General features: G+C 41.9%; 1 protein-coding gene across 1 annotated transcript; it reads right to left on the bottom strand.

Moving 5' to 3' along the window:
* Nucleotides 1-303: 303 nt before the first annotated feature.
* On the bottom strand, nt 304-24,428 carry FCRL4 (Fc receptor like 4; the record flags this gene model as incomplete). Its single annotated transcript, XM_082833213.1, has 12 exons — nt 304-420; nt 518-549; nt 4,553-4,621; nt 4,821-4,903; nt 5,651-5,678; nt 6,820-6,930; nt 12,006-12,293; nt 13,110-13,388; nt 13,822-14,076; nt 15,098-15,352; nt 22,405-22,428; nt 24,368-24,428. 12 exons carry the CDS (start codon nt 24,426-24,428, stop codon nt 304-306), a joined length of 1,602 nt encoding a protein of 533 aa, XP_082689339.1.
* Between the last annotated feature and the right edge of the window lie 90 nt (nt 24,429-24,518).

Below are 24,518 nucleotides of genomic sequence, written 5' to 3'. Positions count from 1 at the left end.
AATTTATGCTTCTGTTTTTCAGCAGCAGTCCTTCTCCCCCCTTATTCCTTTCCCCTAAATCACACCCTAGGGAACACATTAGGTTAGGCTCAGAGCAGGTACACAGGCTCTTTTTTTAACCATGGACCCTGGTCATTTCAGTGACGTCTTTGAGGGGCTTTCCCATCACGGCATCAGAGTGGGTGAATCAGAAGTCCTGGGAGTGAATGCACATGGGCAAGAAGAACCGGAAAGTTGGAACTAGTTGGTCACTCTAGAGACCTCAAGGACTGCACTGAGCTGGGTCTTGGGATCAGGGACAAGTCACATGAGTAGGACATCCTTGTAATTTTCCATGATATCTTCATCTTTAGAGCCGATCTTTCCAGCTGAATCATCTCGGAGCTGTGTCTTCACCTCAGTGTAGACAATTGAGGCATGCTGGGGTGGAAAAAAGATAGAAGAAGAACTGGAAGGAGAAGGAGTATGGGGCTATAAGCAGTAGTGGGAGAGAAAACAGTCAGGAAATGAAACTCACCTGGTCCTCTAGAGATGTTCTGAAGGTATTTCCTGTGGAAGAAAAGGAAACCACTGAACTATGAGTATTGGATCCACTCAGAACTCAGTCTTATAGCTTATTTCCCAGAATCTGGGAGTCACTAGGCCTTTTGCATTGATTGTCATGTTTTCTCCTCCCTGACCCCCAACATGTCCTACAACACATGTGACTTTATTTTACCATTTCTTAACCCAGCCTTCTGCATGTCCTTTTCAGGCTCCCTTAATACCACAGAAAGAAATCTCACTCCCTTCATTTACCAGATGTTTAGAGATAATTTCTCTCTTAGTTACAATTCTTGCCTCTCTTAACTTCCATCTTACCAACCTTGAAGTCCAACCCCTGCTTGTTCAGCAAGTTCCCACTAGACCTCTTCAAATGTCTGCTCTGTGAGAAAAATTCTCTTGCATTAGCATGTTCTGGTTATTGATTTTATTGCCAAAGTTTCCTAGAGATGGAGCCATAGTGAGAGAAGAGTTTAGCAGGTATGATTTGTCATATCCTGCATATTAGAAATTAAGAATTCAGAGAAGGTAGAATCATGAGAGCTATATATAGTAATTTTATGGAGAGATAGAGCTTGGGAAAAAAGATACATCCTGGAACTCTTTCGTTTTCATTATATTTTTACCATAGACCTTCTGGATTTACAGATCTTTTTAATGACCTGATAGAAGCTATGTACTCCCTCCCCAGAACAATAGACATATGCATGGAAATTTGCATAAAATTTCAGGGGCTTCATGCAAACACTGAGGCACTGGTGAAGAAATCTTGCTACAGATCATCAACACATAAAGTACCTAAAATATAACTCGTCCACCAACAGAGTGCTCAGCTTCAGTGGTGTTTTGACAAATATGTCAAGGACAGAGTGTGAAGAGCAGCAACTGATCAAGGTGACTCTATAAGATGTACCTAATTAACCCAATCAAATTGGTGGCAGTTCTATCATTCAAAAGGTCCTGATTAGTGGGGATGGCTGAGAAATCAAAGTAACAGATAAAGCAGGTGTGCAGATGATGCATGTTAGTCAAATATAGCAATAGGCACTATATGCAGCAAATATTATAGCAAAACAGAAGACTTAGTCTTTTACTGGCTTGTGACCTTGTAAAAGTCCTTAACCTCATTTGTAAACCGTGTTCAGGATCACGTTACAACTGAAATTTCTACTAGGCACAAAAATACTGGAGAGGTGCTACAGGTAGAAAAGGCAGCTTACAAAATGGAAGAAAATACTTGCAAACCATATATCAGATAAGGGATTCATATGCAAAATATATAAGGAATTCGTAGGACTCAATAGCTAAAATAACAACAATAACAATAACCCAATTTTATAATGGGCAAAAGTTCTGAATAGATGTTTCTCTAAAGAAGACATACAAATGGCCAACAGTTATTGAAGAGGTTCTCAACATCAGTAATCACACAAATGAAAACCACAGTGAGATATCACCTCACACCTATTAGGATGGCTATCATCAAAAAGACAGAAGATAACAAGTGTTGGCAAGGATGTGGAGAAAAAGAAATTCTGGTACACTGTTGGTGGGAGTGCAGATTGGTACTGCTACTATGGAAAACTGTATGGAGGTTTCTTAAAAATTTAAAAATAAAACTCTCATGTGATCCAGCAATCCCACTTCTGAGTACCTATCCAAGGGAATTGAAATCAGGATCTTGAAGAGATCACAGCACTATTCATAATAACCAAGATATGGAAACAACTTAAATGTTTATTGATGGATGAATGCATAAAGGAAGTATGACACACACACAGACACACACAGACACACACACACAATGGAATATTGTTCCACCTTAAAAAAGAAGGAAATCCTGTCTTTTGTGACAACACAGATGGACCTGGAGGACATTATTCTAAGAAAAATAAGCCAAATACAGAAAGACAAATACTGTATGTTCTCAGACTCATAGAAGCAGAGAGTAGAATGGTGGTTCCAAGGGGCTGGGGGAAAGGAGACTAGAGGTATTGCTCAAAAGGTACAAAGTTTGAGTTATGAAGGATGAATAAATTCTGGAGATCTACTATACAGCATAGTGCCTACAGCTAACTATATTCTATTGTATACTTAAAGCTTGCTAAGGTAAATCTTATGTTAAGTGTTCTTACCACACATCATCCTCATCATCATCATCATCATCATCATCAAGTGTGTGGAAGGAAACTTTGGAAGATGATGTATATATCTATGACCTTAATGGTGGTGATGGTTTCCTTGGTGTTAATTTATCTTCAAACTCATGAGTTGTATACATTAAATGTGCATAGCTTTTTACATGACAAAAAAAATAGTGAACTACTTATAATATGCTAGAATATGGATGAATTGCAAAACATTATGTTAAGTGAAAGAATCCAGACCTAAAGATTCCATTACATAAGATTCCATTTATATGAAATTATAGAAAAGCAAAACTATAGGACAGAAGGCAGATCCGTGGGTGCCAGGGGTGGAGCTGGGGGGAGATTAACTGCAAAGGAGCCTGAAAGGATTTTCTGGGCTGTTGGAAATGTTCGACATCGTGATTGTGGTGGTGGTTCTGTGAATGGATGCATTTATTAAAATAATTTGAACTGTGCGTTTAAACGTAGAGAATTATATTGTATGTCGATTATACCTCAATAAAGCTGATTAAAACAATCAATGAGTAGATTAGAAGACAGAGTGCATCACACTAAGTACTGTCTCCTAAAACTTTAGTTCAGTTATGTGTGTGTGAGTGTGTGCACATTCACACTGTTTAACAGTACAATTTGTACTTCTTACTGCAGATAACAATAAAAAATATTTCAACACCCTTATCTAGAGCATTGAGAGTTCTGACTCATGACTGGTGGTGGGATTGGAAGAAAGCTGTGGGTCAGCAAGGACCTGAAATTCCCAGGTGTCCCCAAGGACAGTTGTGGTCCACGTGGGAGACAGAACAAGCAGGAGTATGGTCACCTTGGGTCCTGTTCAATAGGGCCTCCAGGTACCAAGGGAATCCAGCAGCAGGAAGCTGGATGTGATTGACTGGAGGTGAGGCCAATGAAGGAGTCACAAACAACTCCTGGAATTAGAAATGCACCAGCTGTGCCAAAGGAATTTTAGGAAGGAGGGGTCCAGCAGGAAACCTCAAGAGACCACACATGTACCTTATACAGGGGAGTGCCTGCTTAACCATCTGCCATCCCAGAGAGGCAGAAGCCAGCTTCCAAAATACCAGCTGGAGTAACTCCTTTCCCACTCCTTTCTCCAGGCTAATTAGGGGAAGCCAACCAAAGAAACAGAGAGGCCAACTCTGCCTCATCCTCCCCCTCATCCCTACCATTGCCAGCTTCCATTCTGAAATTTCCCTGAACTAGGAGAGGGGAAAGTTTTGCTTAACATCTTCAAACTAGGTGTTCTAGTTACTTAATAGAGACTATGACATAAAGTGTCCACCTACTGTCTATTGTCTAAGATAATGTTTTGTAAAGACTTTGGCTGCCAGAATTTTCATCCTGAGTGCCTGAGAAGATCTCTCACAGAAGAAAGTTTAAACAGACAGTGGGAGACGGAAGATTTTTGTAATTAAGTCATGAGTCTTGCTTGTTCAGTATACTGGTTACACAGGGTTGTTATATGGATTAACTAAACATATACATACATATGTATATTTTTATATATTATAATGCATATATATCCTTATCACATAATAGGTGCGTTGCCATCATTCATTCATTACTTAAGGGAAATCTTTGTACATACACCTTCATGATTATAATATCTGTTAGAAGGATGTTTAATTTTTGTTCTGATCATCAGCAAAGATACGTTATGTAGTTTTCTGTGTTTGCCTTCTCTCTTCAGAATCTAAGCATCACGCTGTAGGGATTTTTATCTGCCTTGTTCACTGATTTACTCCCTTTACTTAAAGCAGTGCCCATCACATAGGAGGTGCTCAGTAAATATGTGTCGAATGAATATAGTTTGCAGCAAGAATCTCTCCCCAGTGACTTACCTTCTCCTTCTTCCCCAGGCTGAATAATCTGGATCTGAGAATATACCAGGTCTCTTTCTTTGGGGTGCTCTGAGAACAAAAAAAGCAACACTTTCTAAGCTGTCCCAGTCAGTGGGGTATGCTGCAGATGCTTCTTCCTAAGCAATTATTTATTATGAATGTCTGGGTTTGGGATACTTAGGGAGACCAGGGGCCTTTGCCAGGCCTCAGAACAAAGTATCTCTCCCTGGCTCAGGCTGGGAGCAGTTTCCTACCAGGAAATCTTTACCATTGCCATGCAACTGCTGCAGCTCCACTGGGGCAGGGCACATGGGATGGCAGGACACTCCTGGGCCTAGGGTGAGGGGTCTCCTGTGAGGCACAGAAACACATGATCATCCTTGGAACATTATAATATGCACAAGAGTGGGATAGACAGAGACAAAAAGGAATGGGGAGAAGTCAGCAGAACAAGGCCAGAAGAGTCTCTAACATCATAGGAATTATGACCTCATAGATAGAGTGGTCACTCTCAGTTGGTTAAAAAAACCCAGCCTCATCACCTGGAGGAAGTGTCCTCAAAGCATTCTATCTGGACAATTCAAGAAGAAATTAGACATAATCCATGCTCCAAGTCCCTGACTATAAGACTGAGGCACTGACACAGACAGAAGAAGACCATATTTTCCAAACCAAATTTAAAAACACAAAATTTGATGAGTATATGAGCACATGTGGGGCAAAAAGAAGATTCCTAGAAGCTGAGTTTCCTCTAGAAAGTCTAGAATTAACAGTCATTTTATACTTAGTTATAGTAACACGTTGCCTAACTATAGGACTATTCGCACCAGAAATATTCTGCGGCAACCTAGAAAATCTATAACCTTTGGTATCATCCGTTCAGATAAATGTCAAATAAGAAACTGATCTAAATACATGCAAAATCCATTATACAAACTATTAGAAGGATTCTAGGAAGCTGTGATTGTGGCCATTTTAAGGAATGTGAAAACGGGAGTATCTAGACACAGGGACACAGAGAAATCACTTAGCCTAAACTTGCAGCCCCACAGTTCTGCACATTTTATTCTTGGGAAACCAGAAAGACTGAGGCCTCACCTGGTTGTGTCTCCCAGAGAACCATCTCCTGCAAAATAAAACGAAGGCAGATTGTGTCAGCAGAGGGAGCTCATTCTCAAATATTTCACACACATGCACTGCCTAAGAGAGGTCATCAGAAAGTTATTTCAAACATGGGCCCAGTCCCATATTCTCATGAAAACCATGTGAAAAAGAACTGAACAAAGCATATAACTTGCTGGGGACAGGGCTACACATTTCTATGTTGAATATACAACTATTTGAGACTTATTAAGGTTCAAGGCTGTGTTGATCTACCTCAGGAAATACTAAGTATAGCCAAATTTGTCTTTCTTGCAGAGTAGTGAGGGGCTGTAGATGGCTTTCCAGGAACATCTGTGGTTATGCCCAGAGGAACCTCAGTCTCAAGCTCGTTAAGGAGACTCATGGTCAAAGGTCCAAAGCTCCCTACATTCAGCCCAGTGCAGGGCACATAGCAGGTGCTCAGAAGGATCTGGTGAGTTGAGTTGAATTGAATTAAATTAAAAGACAGGGAGGAAGGATGGGTAATTATACTAGAGCTGAAAAAGTTTCTGTGCCTGTCTTCTACACCAGGTTTCCTGGCATCTGAAACTACCCTGACCTGGGTTAAAGCAAGAAGCCTTTGGAAGCACATGACAGTACCAGGGAGAAACTCTCTCCACCATGTAGAGGGGGAGGCAGCGGCCTGACCTGTGGAGAGCAGAGCCATGGGAGCACAAGGTGCTCGTTTCAGGCTTTGACTCTGGGAAGTCTCTGAGGAAGAAGAAGGGTAAAGATTAGCCAGCTCCCATTCTCAGTCATTTCTTCATAGGGGCTTCCAGTTTATTTTGATTGTCCACTTCTAGGGGATGTAGGGTGGGCTGAAGCATCTAGTTGACCAGTCTGTTTGGACCAAAGAAACTACCCAAGGAAACCGTTTAAAGTTTTTGAAACTTCACATTAAAATGTTTATTTCCTCCCTACCTTTCCACTTGAGGCTTTGTAGATTAGACTAGATACCTATTAAGGAAACTGCCATTTCAAGGAAGAGTATGAGTGTGTCTGTGAGCGCTGGGGTGGTGAGGTAGAGAACGGTGGCGTGGCTGTTACTGAGGTTGGGATGAGCTGGGGTGTCTGAGGCAGGGACAGGGCATGGGCTCTAGCAAAAGGTAAGAGAGAACACAAACCTAGTCTCCTCTGGTGCCAGCAGTAAAACAGCAGGGCCACAGCCAGGAGAACGCTGAATATCCCCCCAGTGGTTCCTGCAGCAACAAGGCCTCTTCTTTTCCCTGGGGTGCCTGGAGGGGAAAAGCCTGTATGAGCCTCCAGGGGAGGGGTCTAGGGCCTGGAGCCCTGGAACCTTTCCTCAGCTTGGCTGGGGCCTTGAGCCTGGTAGAGGGAAGAATCTAAAAGATGAGGACTCATGGGGGCCTTTGAGGACTAGGCTAGGACTGGTGTGGCACAGGAAGCAGGTTTCTACTTGTGGGCAGCACAGCCCTGAGCCTGCATGTGACAGGAAGTGACTCACTGTGAAGGGGTAGAAGAAAAGAGCCTGGGTGGATTGTGGCAAAGGGGAGAAAGGTAGACAGCTCCCTCCACTGACCCCCAGACATCATTTCAGAAATTAATATTTGGGGGAAAATCTACATCTGCCTCTCTATCTATTCTGTACTTTGGCCTTTTGGAAATTTCCCCTAGACATCTGGAAAGATGTTATGCGACAGCGGCTTGACAGCACCTAACTTTGGAACAGCAGCCTGCCTGAGAAAGAAAGCAAATATCGCCACTGATTAGGGCACTAGCTGAACCAGCAGTAACTCTGAGATTGCTCTCCATTAAAAAAATATATTGGGACACCACAATGAAATGCCACCAGTTTCCTTCCTCATAGAAGCCTGAGTCTTTGAAGGGGAGGTGAGAAAGAAACTGATGGAAGGAATAAACTAAATTGTTGGGGAATTCTGATTTTTCCATTGGATCCATTCTCCAAGGCAAGGGTGTCCTCTCTCACCACTCCTATTCAACATACTTCTAGAAGTCCTAACCAGAGGAATCAGGCAAGAAAAAAATAATAGAAGACCTCCAAATTGGAAAGGAAGAAGAAAAATTGTCTCCGTTTGCAGGTGACATGATCTTATATAAAGAAAATCCTAAAGACTCCACAAAAAATCTTTAGAGCTAATAAACAAATTCACTACAGTTGCAGGATACCAAATCAACGTACAAAAATCAGCTGTGTTTCTATCCATGTAACAATGAATTACCCAAAGAAGAAATAAAGAAAACAATCCCATTTTCAATAACATCAAAAATAATACAATACTTACTAGTAAATTTAACCAAGGAGGTGAAAGACCTGTATATTGAAAACTATAAGATATTGTTGAAAAAAATTGAAGAAGACACAAATATGGAAAGATATCCCATGTTTGTGAATTGGAAGAATTAATATTGTTAAAATGTCCATACTATATAAGTCATCTACAGATTCACTGCAATCCCTATCAAGATTCCAATGGCATTTTTTACTGAAATTAAAAAATATATATTGTATGGAACCACAAAAGACACCAAATAGCCAAAGTAATCCTGCAACAAAAGAACAAAGTTGGAGGCTTCACACTTCCTGATTTCAAACTATATAACAAAACTAGAGTAACCAAAACAAATTGGTGTTAGCATAAAAACAGATACATAAATCAGTGGAACAGAATCAAGAGGCCAGACATAAACCCATGCATATACTGTCAACTAATATTGGATAAGAGAGCCAAGAATACTCAGTGGAGAAGATAATCTCTTAATAAATGGTGCTGGGGAAACTTGATATTCACATGCAAAAGAATGAAACTGGACCTCTATCTTATACCACTCACAAAAATTAACTTGAAATGTATTAAAGACTTAAATGTAAGACCTGAAACCATAGAACTCCTAGAAGAAAACATAGAGAAAAAGCTCCTTGACATTAGCCTTGGCAATGACTTTTTGGATATGATACTGTAAGCACAAGCGACAAAAGTGAAAATACACAAATAGTACTACAACAAATTAAAAAGCTTCTGCACAGCAAAAGAAATAATCAGCAAAATGAAAAAAGCAATCTATAGAATGGGAGAAAATACATGGAAATCATGTATCTGTTAAGAGGTTAATATATAATAATATAAGGAAGTCATACAACTCCATAGCAAAAAAACCCTCAAATAATCCAATTTAAAAATGGACAAAGGATTTGAATAGACATTTTTACAAAGAAGACATGCAAAAGTTAACAAGTTCATGAAAAGGTGTTCAACATCACTAATTGGGGAAATGCAAATCAAAACCACAGTGAGGTAGCACCTCACACCTGTTACAATGGCTTTTTTATAAAGTTTGTTTAGAATCAGAGCATAAGCAAAAACAGTAAAATTGGATTTCCCTGGTGCCGCAGTGGTTGAGAGTCCGCCTGACGATGCAGGGGACGCGGGTCCGTGCCCTGGTCCGGGAAGATCCCACATGCCGCAGAGCGGCTGGGCCCGTGAGCCTGCGCGTCCGGAGCCTTTGCTCCGCAACGGGAGAAGCCACTACAGTGAGAGGCCCGCGTACGGCAAAACAAACAAACAAACAGTAAAATTAAATTTCAGCATTTCAGTTTAATAAAGCAGTCTACGTTATGGTGACTTAGCAGACCATAGGAAAGCAAGAAAATGTGTCACACTTACACTAAATTAAGGACGTTGAGTTATGTTACTAATGTATGCAACTTTAATTTTGTTTAACACTCTCTGCCAAAATAAACTTTATTCCCTATAACTTAAAAAAAAAAGAAGACTAGAAATAACAAGTGTTGGTAAGGATGTGGAGAGAAGAAAACCTTGTACACTGTTGGTGAGAATGTAAACCTGTGCAACCACAATGGAAAACAGTATGTAGGATCCTCAAAAACTTTTAAAAAATAGAACTACTATATGATCTAGCAATCCCACTTCTACATATATATCCAAAGGAAATGGAATTACTGTCTTGAAGAGATATCTGCATCCTCATGTTTATTGCAGCATTATTTACAATAACCAAGACATGAGCAACCTACGTGTCCATTGATGTATGAATGGACAAAGAAAATCTGGTATATATATATATAATATTCCATCATGATGGAATGTGAATATGATGGAATATTATACAGCCATAAGAAGGAAAATTCTGCCGTTTGCAACGACATGAATGAAGCTTGAGGGCATTATGCTACGTATGACAAGTCAGACAGAGGGAAAGATCCCTGTCTCTTTGAGCTAAAAGATTGTGTCAAGGTTCAAATCTGGGCTGCCAGGTATAAGCTTTGTGACCATAGGCAAATTACCAAACCTTTCTGAGTTTCACACTCCTTTTCTGTAGAATGGAGATGATAATATCTTTATTTTCTAGGATTATGACTACGATAAGCAAAAATGATATGTGTAAAACTTATTCATTCAGCAAATATTTATTGAATGCCTAATATGAGCTAAGCAGTGGAATAGGCACTTGGGATAAAATATGGTCAAAATAGAGATTTACCTTTATGAGGCTACTATGGGAGGCATGGAAAGAGACAGAAAATGACTGCATGGCATGGCAGTTGGTGACACATGCTGTGAGGAAGAATCAAGCAAGACTTGGAGAGGGAGGGCCTTGGTGAAGAGCTGCTATGTTACATAGGGTGGCTGGGAAGGTCTCACTGGGAAGGTGAGTAAGGTCCTGGAGGAAGTGAGGGGATGAGCATGAAGATAGTGGGGAAGAGCAGTGCAAAGGCCCTGAGGTTGGAGTGTGACTGGAAGTTTTGAAAAAGAGACAGGGGGCCATGGTGGCTAGAGTGGAGAAGGTGAGGAGAGAGTGGTGGGCCATCAGGTCAGAACAGCAGGATAGCCAGATCATCAGGATCTGGTGGGACGTTGAGAGGACATTGGCTCTCCCTCTGAAGGAGATGGGAAGCCATGGGAGGCTATTGAGCAGAAGAGTAACATGATCTGATTTATGATTTAGAGAGTTCCTTCTGATACTGTGTTGAGAACAGGTTGTGTGGAGCCACAGGTGAAGCAGAAAATCAGTGTTATTGCAATCATCCAGGTGGCTTGGATCAGGTGGTAGCAGTGGAAGTGGTGGGAATTAGTCATATTTTGGTGATACTTTGAAGGTAGAGCTATCTGGACTTGCAGGTGTATTAGAGCTGGAGGATCTAGAGAATCCGCCTGCCAATGCAGGGGACACGGGTTCGAGCCCTGGTCCGGGAAGATCCCACGTGCCACAGAGCAATCAAGCCCGTGCACCACAACTACTGAGCCTGTGCTCTAGAGCCCGCGAGCCACAATTACTGAGCCTGCGTGCCACAACTACTGAAGCCCTCACGCCTAGATCCCGCGCTCTGCAACAAGAGAAGCCACTGCAATGAGGAGCCCACATACCGCAATGAAGAGTAGCCCCCGCTCACCACAACTAGAGAAAGCCCGCACGCAGCGACAAAGACCCAACGCAGCCAAAAATAAAATAAATAAATTTATTTTTAAAAAATGTGATGGGGATCCAGTAAAAAGAAAAAAAAAAAAACCTTAAAAGGGGTATCTGATGAATAGGTATAGAAGTACCATTGGAGTGAGGCAAGCCTCAAGGTGATGGGTTTGAGAGAAAACAGAAGTAAAGAGAGTGAGTAGAGATAACTCTTTTAAGGGAAATCTAGCTTTCCAGTAGTTCCTCCATAAAACTAGCTTTATTGGATAGCCTGGGATGCAACTGAACCTGAGATAGAGGATGAATTGAAGCCCCATAGAAACAATTTCTTTAGTCCCAGGGGAGCTGAGTGGGAACCTGGCTTGACCTAGTATGACTCCTTGGAGACAGAGGAAGGTAAAGATATAAGCTACGACTGTGCTATCCCAAAGGAAGGCTTATCTCCTCTGTGGACATAATGGGGCTCTGTATTCGCTCTTGGTACTTGTAAGTTTCCTGACCTGCATACAAGTTGGTATTGACACACTCTTAGACCTACAGTAATGGAGTAAAGGGATGTTTTATGTCTTTGGCCCTGTGGAGGATTACCAAAAGGAGAGTATAGTTGACGCTTAGGATGAAGGATGCTAATGACATAAGACTGCTGTTTGAGAGCAACACACAATGGATCAGCGTACAGGCACACAGAGTCATCCCCAAGAGATGAAATGGCCCCTGGCCAGCATTCCCTCACTGTAGTACCTCCTTATAACCTGAATTATTGATATTTAATGGAAAAAAGTGAATATCGCAGTGGAAAATGGAAATAGAAAAATTAGAGTCACAAAGATAGTGTTGGCTATGCCCACCCCTAATTTGAGAAATCTGAGAATAAATAAGGTCAATGGGGATTAAGACTTACTTCTCACAGAGACGTTCACCACCTCGCTCTGGATGAGGCCGTACCCATTGTCAGCTGTGCAGTAGTAGCCCCCTGCGTGGCTCTCCCTGGTAACAGGGATCTCCAGCTCTGCTCTCTGGGAGCGCTGACTTTTCTGCCCCAGACTCTCCCTTGTGTCCTCTCTGTGCCAGGAGAACGTGGTGTTCCCCGTGCCCTCAGCCACAGAGCAGACAAGGACAAGTATCTCCCCTTCAACCACCGGGTCCCCCTGGGGCTGGGTCTCCAGGAACACTCTAGACACAGGGATTCCTGTATGAACACAGACAACAGGTGAGGGCATGGTGAGAGGAGGACAGGGTTGGGATGTTGGACAGGGTCACTTTTTATGGGACTTTAAGATATACTCTTCTGCAGGTGTTAGCACTGTAGCTCATAGACTGTGGATTTGGGACCTAGAGTATCATTAAATGTAGTAACCTTTCCATCCTGATGCACAGACTCCAGGAGAGAAAAATTGGGTCTCCCTGAAAAATCATTTGGGTTTTATGTCCTGTCCTAGTTGTCAGTGTGAATTATTTTGACCTGGGAGAAGTAATAGCAATAGTGGCTATCATCACACTGACCTAGACCACATCCGTTTCCAGAAGTCCTGCTTTGGTACCTAAGACAAGCTGATATTTATTGTATTTATCTTTGTGTGTATGCATGTCCTTCTCTTCTGCTTTACACATCACACTGTTTTTTGTTACTGGTTAGGGTCCACCTCTGTGGATATGTGTCTTCTAAATAGTTTGCCCCAAGATCTGACATCCTAGAATCTGTCGATTCAGTAGCAGAGAATTTTGTTTCTTGTTTTCATTTTGTTTTGCCCAACTCTTGTATCTGCCTCCGTGAATCACCTCTGTCATTTCAAGGTGCTAGAATTTCAAAGAAAGACTAAGTTTTTAGAGAACTAGAGGTGGAAATGAAATCCTGTATTTCTTTTATTATCTACCTCACTTCACAGTCTAAGCCTGGTGCCTCTGTCAGGATGAAAAACTCCATCTGTACTGGGCAGTCCCTACCCTCACTGGGCCAGAAGGAGCAGTCAGGGGAGACGTCACAGCCCGGCTCTCCAGCACTCACTCTGCACGTCAATCTGAAGTGGAAGGCTGCGTTTGTGGATGCTGCTGGTCATGGCCCCACACCAGTATGATCCTGAGTCTTCTCTCCAGACGGCTGTGACCTGGAGTTCTGGGGATGTACTCCAGTTTGAGAGGATGACCCCATGGTCTCTGAAGAAGACAAAGCGAAGCCGAGTGTCCGACCGCTCTAGAGGAAGCTGTGTTTTACAGCTCAGGTTTACAGAATTCCCCTCTGTAGGCTGGGAGTCTGTGACTTTCAGCTTTGGACGTGGAAATAGCTCTAGAGAGAAGAGGTGAATCAAGTTCTCAGTACGAGGCAGGCTTGGATTCGCGGTTCTGGAAAACTTCAGACACCCAGCAAGACAAACTTATCGGCCCCTCTATCACATTTTTCTTTCCCAGGATTATTTAAGTCAAATTGTTCCACTTTCTCTGCCTCTTGGAGGACGTGGTCTCAAATATTTCCAGAGTTTGTTATGATATCAACTTATATAGGGAATTCCCTGGAGGTCCAGTGGTTAGGACGCTGTGCTTTCACTGCCGATGAGCCTGGTTCAATCCTGGTCAGGGAACTAAGCAGATCCCACAAGCTGAGCGTCACAGCCAAAAAAACCAAAAACCAAAAAACACCACTTACATAGACCCCCGCGGATGTGCCCAATTTACCCTGCCCTGACATTGCTAAGCAAATTTGTATGAAATGAAGTGTTTACCTTGAATTCGAATATTTGTGACACTTGTTCTCAATACACGATTGTTTCCCAAGGATCCAGTGCATTGGTAACAGCCACTGTTGTTTAAACTTGCTTGTGATATCAGAAGATCCAAGCTTTTATTAGAATCAGAAATAAGTTTTCTATTCCAAAAGTACCTCACAGCAGTCAGTTTCTCTCTCCCCCTTTTCCGGCATCTCAGAATCAACTCGTCACCTTCAAACACAGAATGTGGGGCCTGGAGGATGAAGGAGGCTGGAAACCACACACAGATAAGACATTGTTATTGAGGCACTCCTTCCTCTGTGCATCCTGAATTACAGAGATTTTTTTTTCTTCCTTTTTTCTCCCCCAGGATTTAGTCTCCTGACTCAAGCTCACTCATTTCCTTCCAAATCAGTTGACCTGCTTCAGATACAATTCCTAAATAAATCCTAAACACGTCTATTTATTCATTCAGGGACAGATTCAGAAATATAAGGATTCTAATGTGCAGAGGAAAAGCTGAGAGGAGGTGTGACCGAATCTCTGACGTCATTGATTACGGAGAAGATCAACACCGACTTGCTCACCAAATAACAGAACAGGAGTCGTCAAAGACGTAGTTCTTGGAGAAATACACTGGGAATTGTTACAGTGCATTGGAGTGCGCTATGCAGAGGGCTTATGGTCACAGATACAAATTCAGGGTCAAGGGACAGCGAATGCGGTCCACTCATGAAGCTCTCATGCTCTTCAGATTCTGATTACAGGCTAGTTCTATCCTTTCTCTCTGAGACGATGCAGTGAATGCCTGCTCCTATAGACCAATGCCTGAGGAGTGATCTAAATTTTCTGAAATAGAGAAGGGACATATCCTAAGACAGGTGAAGACACAAACCCTGAGGCTGGAGATTTCCCACCTCTGAATTCTTATTTTATAGCACTTTTCACTTTCTATTTTGTGCTTAGTACATTCATGTATACGTAAGTTCTCCCCAAGGAGGCTGTAGAGCCCTTGAAGGCAGGACCTAAGACAGCTTCACTTTTGAATCCCCTAAAACTAAAACTTCCTTCTTTAATTGTGTGTGTAAGAATGTCTGTTGATTAATATCAGACATTTAAACTCTAATGTCAATAGTAGTTTGAAAAACACTTATAGACAGTGAGGGAGGACATGAACCTGAAAGATCAAAGTTAGAGTAGAATGAAGGGCCTCAGTTCTTGGAAAATCCAGGGAGCTAAGATGTACTGCAGACCACTTCCAATGTTTTAACTAATTCACCTTCTTTCTCACCTGTAGAAAAAAGCAAGCGCACAGGGTTACTCGGGAGTGAGCCTGGGGCCTGGCAAATGTACTGTCCAGAATCACGAACCTCGAGGGTGTTTCCTTGGGTTTCACTTGGACGTTGTCTTCCAGAGTACCAACGGTACCATTTTATTTTCTCTGGTGCATAGAAGTGAAATCCATTGCAAGTCAGATTCACTCTCTCTCCACGGAAGACAGTGGTCCACGGAGGCTGGAGGGAAATCATGGATTTGGGTACAGTAGCTGGGGAGAAGAGAAATGAGTCTGAGGTGGAGGTGTCTGCAGTGCCCACTGCAGTGGCTTGTGTGGAGTGGACTGAAGCACCCAGCTTTGGTGAGTCTCTGAAAGGCCCCCCGGCGGGGCTGCTCTTTCCCCAGGTTTCAAGTTTTCCAGCTGTGTTCACCTTACCCAGGAGTGCAGCAACTGCTCTGTATACAATGAAGTCTGTCTACAGGAACAGACTAACCTTTCAGAGGGCAACCCCAGCAGGACCTACTCACCACAGAAGATCAGTGATGGGAGGCCCGCAAACCCCCTTACCTTTTCCAACAGGACCAGGTCCTCAAGTAGATTCCTCCTGAACTCCCTCCCACCTGGGCTCTTCATGTTACACACACCTCTCTAAGATGAGCATTTGTGTGGCATGGCCATATGGTGGAGTGAGGGATTGTAGAGGGAGGGAGTATAGGAATTTGGGGTCAATTACGCAGTTATGGAAAAGGGTCCATAGTATGTTTTTCCAACAAGTAGTAGGTAGGGGAGGGGTGAGCAGGCTGTTGTCTGAAGTGAAAATTATATTGAAATAACTACAAAGAGTATGAGTGCTGGGAACTAGGTGCTTCTAACTCCCCACACCCCAAAGATACTCTTTCATGAAAATAAAATGTGGGCCCTGCATAAAATCAGGCCTCAAGATCTTTGAATAATTAATAGACAGAAGCTGGAGAATGTAAGGGTAAATATCAATACAAATTAAAGTAAGAGGTTTAATTCTCCCTGTTGAAAATAAGGGAAACAACTTCTCCCTCTGTTTTTTTCTTTCAGAATTTCTTTCAAATGTATGTGAATCTTTATAATGGCTAAAAAGCCTCTTGCCAGTCTCATAACTCAGGAACATCTTTCTCAAGAAGGGGCCACCTATTTTTTTTTTTTTTTTTTTTTTTTTTTGCTGTACACGGGCCTCTCACTGTTGTGGCCTCCCGCGTTGCGGAGCACAGGCTCCGGACGCGCAGGCTCAGCAGCCATGGCTCACGGGCCCAGCCGCTCCGCGGCATGTGGGATCTTCCTGGACCGGGGCACGAACCCATGTCCTCTGCATCGGCAGGCGGACTCTCAACCACTGCACCACCAGGGAAGCCCCAGGAGCCATCTTTTTGAAATGCAGACATCTAGGGGGATAGCTCCCCTGGATCCTGTCTCCCCATTCCTGTGGAAGGGTAAGCATTTACCTTTGGTAGGTACCTTGTTGCAGTATGCAAGACTACCTCCAGTCCTAAAGATATGAGATGTTTATTCCTCCTCTGGAAAAGAGCCAATAACCATGATAAATTTAGGATAAACTATGTGTGACAAAAGGTGCTGTCAAGTCCTCCTGCTTGAGAACTAGTTACTGTTTAATCTTGAAAACATGTATGTAATGGGCTGAATCCCCTTGGCAATATAAGAGTGAGAGATCCTTTTCTGTCTTTGCAATCTCTTGGTGGATTGTCTGTGATGAGCATGCTTATTATGAAGCGTATGGTTTAATGCTTATTCAATGCTAAAAGTGTTTGCTTTCTTTATTACCTTTGTGGAGAGGATTTCTGGGTTGGGAGATTTTGTTTTTAACTTTATTTCCTGCAGCCATTAACTGTGGCTCTTTCTTATCTGAGTTTATTTCCTAAGTTTTATAGCTTCAAGGTGTGAGAGTTAGTAACTGAAGGATGAGTCTACCACTGTGGCATAAAAATTATTTTGAGCTGAAGGCATTTGAGAATAGATTTTATTTTTCTTTATTCTGAATTCTCTTATCTGCCTAAAAGCAAAGCCTGTGAAGAGTTCAATTGTCATAAATCACCTCCCAGGAGCAAATAAATGATCAGCTCTTATCCCCAGACACTGGAAGTTGGCACCACACCTAAAGCAGAACTTGTCACAAAACTAGCATAGCTCCCATCTATTCTCTTAAGGGCACATTTATCTTTCCTAAAAATCATTTGTTTTCCAGTAAGTAGCCTTCTCACCTGCCCCTTTCCCTATCCAGATGTTATATAAGTCCCAAATTCTAACTGCCTCCTTAGTTTATATTTTTCTGTGTATTCCCATAAGTTTTGAATAAAAAAATTTGTCTTTTCTCTTGCTAGTCTGCCTTTTGTCAGTTTAATTTGCAGGCCCTCATTAGGAAAACCTAAGAGGATAGAAAAAAAAAGGTTTTCTTCCTTGACATAATAAAAGTAATCACAGACCAAATTATTCACTATTGGAAACACCCACTCAAACATTCTTACCCCTTTAACACTACTATTTTCTAGCTTGCACAAAGATCAATGTTTTGATAGGCTAATCCTTCATCGTGTATACAACGAAAATTTATTGTAAAGTGATACTTCAGGTTCTGCCAAAGATGCAGTAATTCATGAAGGTGGTAAAAGTGTTGTGGGACCACGGCTCTGTTGGCTCCCAAAGCCACTGACAAGTGTAGTAAAGCAAGATTTGTTAAAGTTGAAGAGGAGCAAACAATGATAGGGAAAATATTTGTTTCGCTTCTGAAAGTTAGTCCCAATGTCCTTCTGTTGAGCCTGTGGCCCACCAGCGGGTTTGAAAAACAGAAGCACTAACTTGCCCAGCCACGTGACACAGTTCTGAGTAAGGAGATGTCAGAGGAATAAAGCTAGGAGTGAACTAAGGGGTGAGGATTCTGGGAGAAGATTTTTCCTTTATGATGAAAGGAGAGAAGCATAGCAGGGGAGCTCTTTTGCAGTTTTAGTTTCCTACAGCTATCACATACAAAAAAAACAAAACAAAAAAAACCACACAAAAAACAATATTTGATTCATGCTTTGTTCTACAAATTGCCTTGGTAATCTAAATTCTGTGATGTAGAAAATAAAACACATTATTTCCATTTGTATTGTCTTTTTTCCAAAAATAAAATCTCATTGTTGGGGATATGCAATTTACCATAAAATCATAAGTGGAATCAATTAAGTGTGTTTTTATCTTAGTACTTTTTATGCTCAGATAAGGAGGACTGTCTGTATTCAAGGGCGTACAAGCAATTGTTTTTTTAAAGCTTGAGACTTTAAATATTCTTACCGTTTTCTGTAAGAACTGCCCCAAATACGCCTTAGAATTGTACCCAAATGTAATGGAAATACTCTGTTTGGGAGCAAAAACTGTAGAATAACCTGAACGCTTGTTTTAACTCAAGAAATTAAATGTTCTGTTCGATTATAGAAACATTCATGTGTCTCTGCAGACTTTTTTTCCTTTCTCTTTCTCTAGAGGTTTATACAGATATACTACGCCCCAGTGAGTACGGGGTTGTGTTTCTCTTAAAGAGAATAGAAATCTGCACTGTCTATGTTCCTGGGAAGCATCTGGGGTTAGGGAAATGGAGACTGGGCAGTAGGTCTTATACTGGAAGGAAGGGAGAACTTCTTTGGTGTGTGCAGCTTTATTCCTCACTGGTCCAAGTAAGTTGCCCCTGCTATGTACAGGTGGCCCAGTGGTCAGGGAGAGACACATCTTGTCAGCATCTTTAAGAGGTTGGGACTGAGTCAATGGGTTCTGAGATTAGCCACATCTACTAGCTGACACTCTCTGTATTTTATTTCTCCATCCTAGAATGTTTAACAAAACATAGTCCAGTTAAGACCTCCTCCCAGTTAGGCAGAGATTTGTGGGAAATGGGTTGTAGCCACAGCACTGAGGGGGAGAATCACAGGCCCAGAAGCTGCAGGGGATGGTGTGCATCAAGGGGCAGTGACTCCCACTGGCTGGAGCTGGCTGACCATAAGAAGCTCCCTGGTTGGGGGGCGGGGGTGGGCTGGACAAATCAGCAGGGATTGCCAAAACTCGTGGAGACAGCTACCAACAGAAGGCTGAACTTTCTGCTGACCAGTAGGATGGGGGCTCAAAGTTATCATGATCTGAGCTTATTAATAGAGAAATGTCTACACAGAATGCTGAAGTTCGGGATGAGTTGGTTGCCCGTGGCTCTGTCAAGCTTGGGGGGACATGGGGAAGCCGGCAAGTTGGTTGCACCTCAGCCTCCCCCAATGAGGTAATGGCTTATTTCTATCCTTCCCCTCTCAGGATTCTATGCATTCTGTCAAGTTGGCTAGAATCCCACATCTGGTGGGGACACCCCGTTTCCTTGAATTCTGTGACATGTATCCCAGCCCTGTCTCCAATATCATCCAGCACGATGCCAGGTTTCAACCAGGAGTGTGACTCCCAAACTCTTAGGGTCAGAGTCCTAAGACATGTTTTCACCTGCCCGTAGTCCTCAAGAAAATGATGCAGGCACAACAAGGCCTCTTTCTACAAGTATCTGAGATACAGGATAGTTATTAAGATATCCAGAAACAACCAGACAAGGATGTCACAAAGAAAGAAAACTACAGGCCAATATCACTGATGAACATAGATGCAAAAATCCTCAACAAAATACTAGCAAACAGAATCCAACAGCACATTACAAGGATCATACACCATGATTAAGTGGGGTTTATTCCAGGAATGCAAGGATTCTTCAATATATGCAAATCAATCAATGTGATAAACCATATTAACAAATTGAAGGAGAAAAACCATATGATCATCTCAATAGATGCAGAGAAAGCTTTTGACAAAATTCAACACCGATTTATGATAAAAACCCTCCAGAAAGTAGGCATAGAGGGAACTTTCTTCAACATAATAAAGGCCATATATGACAAACCCACAGCCAACATCATCCTCAATGATGAAACACTGAAAGCACTTCCACTAAGATCAGGAACAAGACAAGGATGTCCACTCTCACCGCTCTTATTCAACATAGTTTTGGAAGTTTTAGCCACAGCAATCAGAGAAGAAAAGGAAATAAAAGGAATCCAAATCGGAAACGAAGAAGTAAAGCTGTCACTGTTTGCAGATGACATGATATTATACATAGAGAATCCTAAAGATGCTACCAGAAAACTACTAGAGCTAATCAATGAATTTGGTAAAGTTGCAGGATACAAAATTAATACAAAGAAATCTCTGGCATTCCTATACATTAACGATGAAAAAATCTGAAAGTGAAATCAAGAAAACACTCCCATTTACCATTGCAACAAAAAGAATAAAATATCTAGGAATAAACCTACCTAAGGAGACAAAAGACCTGTATGCAGAAAATTATAAGACACTGATGAAAGAAATTAAAGATGATACAAATAGATGGAGAGACATACCATGTTCTTGGATTGGAAGAATCAACATTGTGAAAATGACTCTACTACCCAAAGCAATCTCCAGATTCAATGCAATCCCTATCAAACTACCAGTGGCATTTTTCACAGAACTAGAACAAAAAATTTCACAATTTGTATGGAAACACAAAAGACCCCGAATAGCCAAAGCAATCTTGAGAATGAAAAACGGAGCTGGAGGAATCAGACTCCCTGACTTCAGACTATACTACAAAGCTACACTAATCAAGACAGTATGGTACTGGCACAAAAACAGAAAGATAGATCAATGGAACAGGATAGAAAGCCCAGAGATAAACCCACGCACATATGGTCACCTTATCTTTGATAAAGGAGGCAGGAATGTACAGTGGAGAAAGGACAGCCTCTTCAATAAGTGGTGCTGGGAAAACTGGACAGGTACATGTAAAAGTATGAGATTAGATCGCTCCCTAACAACATACACAAAAATAAGCTCAAAATGGATTAAAGACCTAAATGTAAGGCCAGAAACTATCAAACTCTTAGAGGAAAACATAGGCAGAACACTCTATGACATAAATCACAGCAAGATCCTTTTTGATCCACCTCCTAGAGAAATGGAAATAAAAACAAAAATAAACAAATGGGACCTAATGAAACTTCAAAGCTTTTGCACAGCAAAGGAAACCATAAACAAGACCAAAAGACAACCCTCAGAATGGGAGAAAATATTTGCAAATGAAGCAACTGACAAAGGATTAATTTCCAAAATTTGTAAGCAGGTCATGCAGCTCAATAACAAAAAAACAAAAAACCCAATCCACAATTGAGCAGAAGACCTAAAGAGACATTTCTCCAAAGAACATATACAGACTGCCAACAAACACATGAAAGAATGCTCAACATCATTAATCATTAGAGAAATGCAAATCAAAACTACAATGAGATATCTTCTCACACCAGTCAGAATGGCCATCATCAAAACATCGAGAAACAATAAATGCTGGAGAGAGTGTGGAGAAAAGGGAACACTCTTGCACTGCTGGTGGGAATGTGAATTGGTTCAGCCACTATGGAGAACAGTATGGAGGTTCCTTAAAAAACTAAAAATAGAACTACCATATGACCTAGCAATCCCACTACTGGACATATACCCTGACAAAACCATAGTTCAAAAAGAGTCATGTACCAAAATGTTCATTGCAACTCTATTTACAATAGCCCGGAGATGGAAACAACCTAAGTGTCCATCATCGGATGAATGGATAAAGAAGATGTGGCACATATATACAATGGAATATTACTCAGCCATAAAAAGAAACAAAATTGAGCTATTTGTAATGAGGTGGATGGACCTAGAGTCTGTCATACAGAGTGAAGTAAGTCGGAAAGAGAAAGACAAATACCATATCTTAACATATATATATGGAATTTAAGGAAAAAAACTGTCATGAAGAACCTAGGGGTAAGAGAGGAATAAAGATGCAGACCTACTAGAGAATGGACTTGAGGATATGGGGAGGGGGAAGGGTAAGCTGTGACAAAGCGAGAGAGAGGCATGGACATATATACACTACCAAACATAAAATAGATAGCTAGTGGGAAGCAGCTGCATAGCACAGGGAGATCAGCTCAGTGCTTTGTGACCACCTAGAGGGGTGGGATAGGGAGGGTGGGAGGGAGGGAGATGCAAGAAGGAAGAGATATGGGAACATATGTATATGTATAACTGATTCACTTTGTTAGAAAGCAGAAACTAACACACCATTGTAAAGCAATTATACCCCAATAAAGATGGTTAAAAAAAAAAAACAACACCCATATAAAAAAATAAAAGTAAATAAAAGATATCCAGAAACATAAAAGAGAAAGGGAAAGAAAAGATGGACTTACCAAGTGGTCCACTGACTGGAGGTGCTGCAAGAGAGTCAAGAGCAAGGCATCAGCACAAGGCAGCGAGTCACAAACCATTTTACTGTGAGAGTTCACCCGCCCATTTTCGACTTCCGGCCAAATGGAGGAGAAACATGCCCAGTTCCCCCCACCCTGGAGAAACAAGATAACGTCATGGCCAAAAGCTCAGGCTGCAGACTCAGGCAGAAACAGGTTTGAATTTTAGCTGTGTGGCCCTGGGCAAACTGCACAAAACCTCCAAGGCTCAGTTTTCTCCTCTGTAAGATGGGGGCCATCAAACTGACCACATGGCCATATTTTAATGAGCTAAATTAGTAAGTCATCAATTAAGGTTGCTGTAATTGTTTTTTTTGACATGACTGTGGCTGCTGCTGAGGCTTGGCTTCACTATCTTCTTGCCTGGAGTGTTATTCTCCTCCTTCATTATGAAGCAAAAGCAAGTTACCCTCACACATCAAAGCCCAGATAAAATCCCACCTCCTCCATGAAGCCCTCTGAGATGCCTCCAGGCTGCAGCACCCTCACTTTTCTATTGATTCAGAACCCCTCCCATTCCCGCTCAGTTGAAACTCATAACTGGACATACAGTATGGGAAAGTGGTTAAAAGCACAGCTCCAGTGTCAGATTATGGGTTTGAATCCTGACTCTGCCACTTTGTTACTGCATGAAACTTAAGGCAAGAGACTGTCTCTATGACTTAGATTCCTTATCTGTAAAACAGGATTTATAGAAGTTCCAGCTCATCGATTGTTAGAGGATTGGATACATTAATACAATGGGATATTCTTAGAAGACTGTCTGACATAGGGCTCAGCAAGAATTAATTATTATCAGCAAGAATTAATTATCATTGTCCTATGATCCATTGTGTAATAATTTTCTTGTATTGCCAAGTCAAATGCTCTTTTATTTGTCCTTTGATTTCTTTATCAGAATGTCAGTTTTTGAGGGCAGAGGCCATGTCCTCCGTGTCCCTGCATACTCTGCATTGCCCCGCACCATGCTATGCCCCATATAGCCATTCATTCACTATTTACTGAATTCCCATAATGTGCCAGTCACACTAATAACTCTTCCTTTGTTTTTTTTTTTTTTTTTTTTTGCGGTATGCGGGCCTCTCACTGTTGTGGCCTCTCCCGTTGCGGAGCACAGGCTCTGGACGCACAAGCTCAGTGGCCATGGCTCACGGGCCCAGCCGCTCCGCGGCATGTGGGATCTTCCCGGACCAGGACACGAACCCGTGTCCCCTGCATCGGCAGGCGGACTCTCAACCACTGCGCCACCAGGGAAGCCCCGTACTCTTCCTTTCTTAATTGGAGTCTGGAGATATAGCTGAGAACAAGGCAAACACATTTAACAAAATTCAGTGTACAAATGACTGACTGGTCTTTATTTCCCTAAGCTTGAGCTACTAGAAAATCAGTGTCTCATTTGGACAAATATTGGCAAGCAGGGAAGAAAAATCAAAGGGAAATTGTCTTATTTCTCCTCTTCTCATGTTCTTTGCAAACATCAGAGCAGGTTTGATCTTAGAATACAAGAAAGAAATCACTATTCTCAGCAGAAAATCATTCTACATCAGCTCATGGTCAGAACATGGTCCTTTCACAAGGGACTCAGTTCATCTTTCACTCTTGGTTTTCATGATCTGTAATTAGAAAGGTAACCAAATTTAATTGTAGTTTTCTGCATGGAAAAATAAGCCCACTTTTGGGGGGGTAAGAGGAATTTTTCATAGGCAATTAAAAGCAAACAAGGAACACATTACTAGAAATAATTTTTTCCCTCTCATTCCATTGTATCAATATCTTTCCCCTTTGTTCATTTTCTGCTGTTCTAAATGAGATTAAAATCCATTTTTTCAGCAGCACAGAGGAGAGGTCTTTTGCCTGTGGAGAGGCTCCGTTTTCCCAGCAAACAGAGGCTTCCCCCACTACTTACCGAGGACCAGCAAGGATGCCCACAGTAGCATGGAAGTCTGCTCCGGGGTCCTGAGGAGCATCTCATAGGAGACAGGCCAGTTCCCAGCGCTGGAGAGTGAGTTCAGCAAGTTGTTCCTCTGAGTACAGTTGGTTGAGTTAATGAAGTGAAA

This window comes from Leucopleurus acutus, assembly GCF_964270905.1.
Source record: "Leucopleurus acutus genome assembly, chromosome: 2".
Classification (NCBI taxonomy): domain Eukaryota; kingdom Metazoa; phylum Chordata; class Mammalia; order Artiodactyla; family Delphinidae; genus Leucopleurus; species Leucopleurus acutus.
Note: the sequence above shows the minus strand (reverse complement) of the source record. Positions and strands in the feature narration are given on the sequence as shown.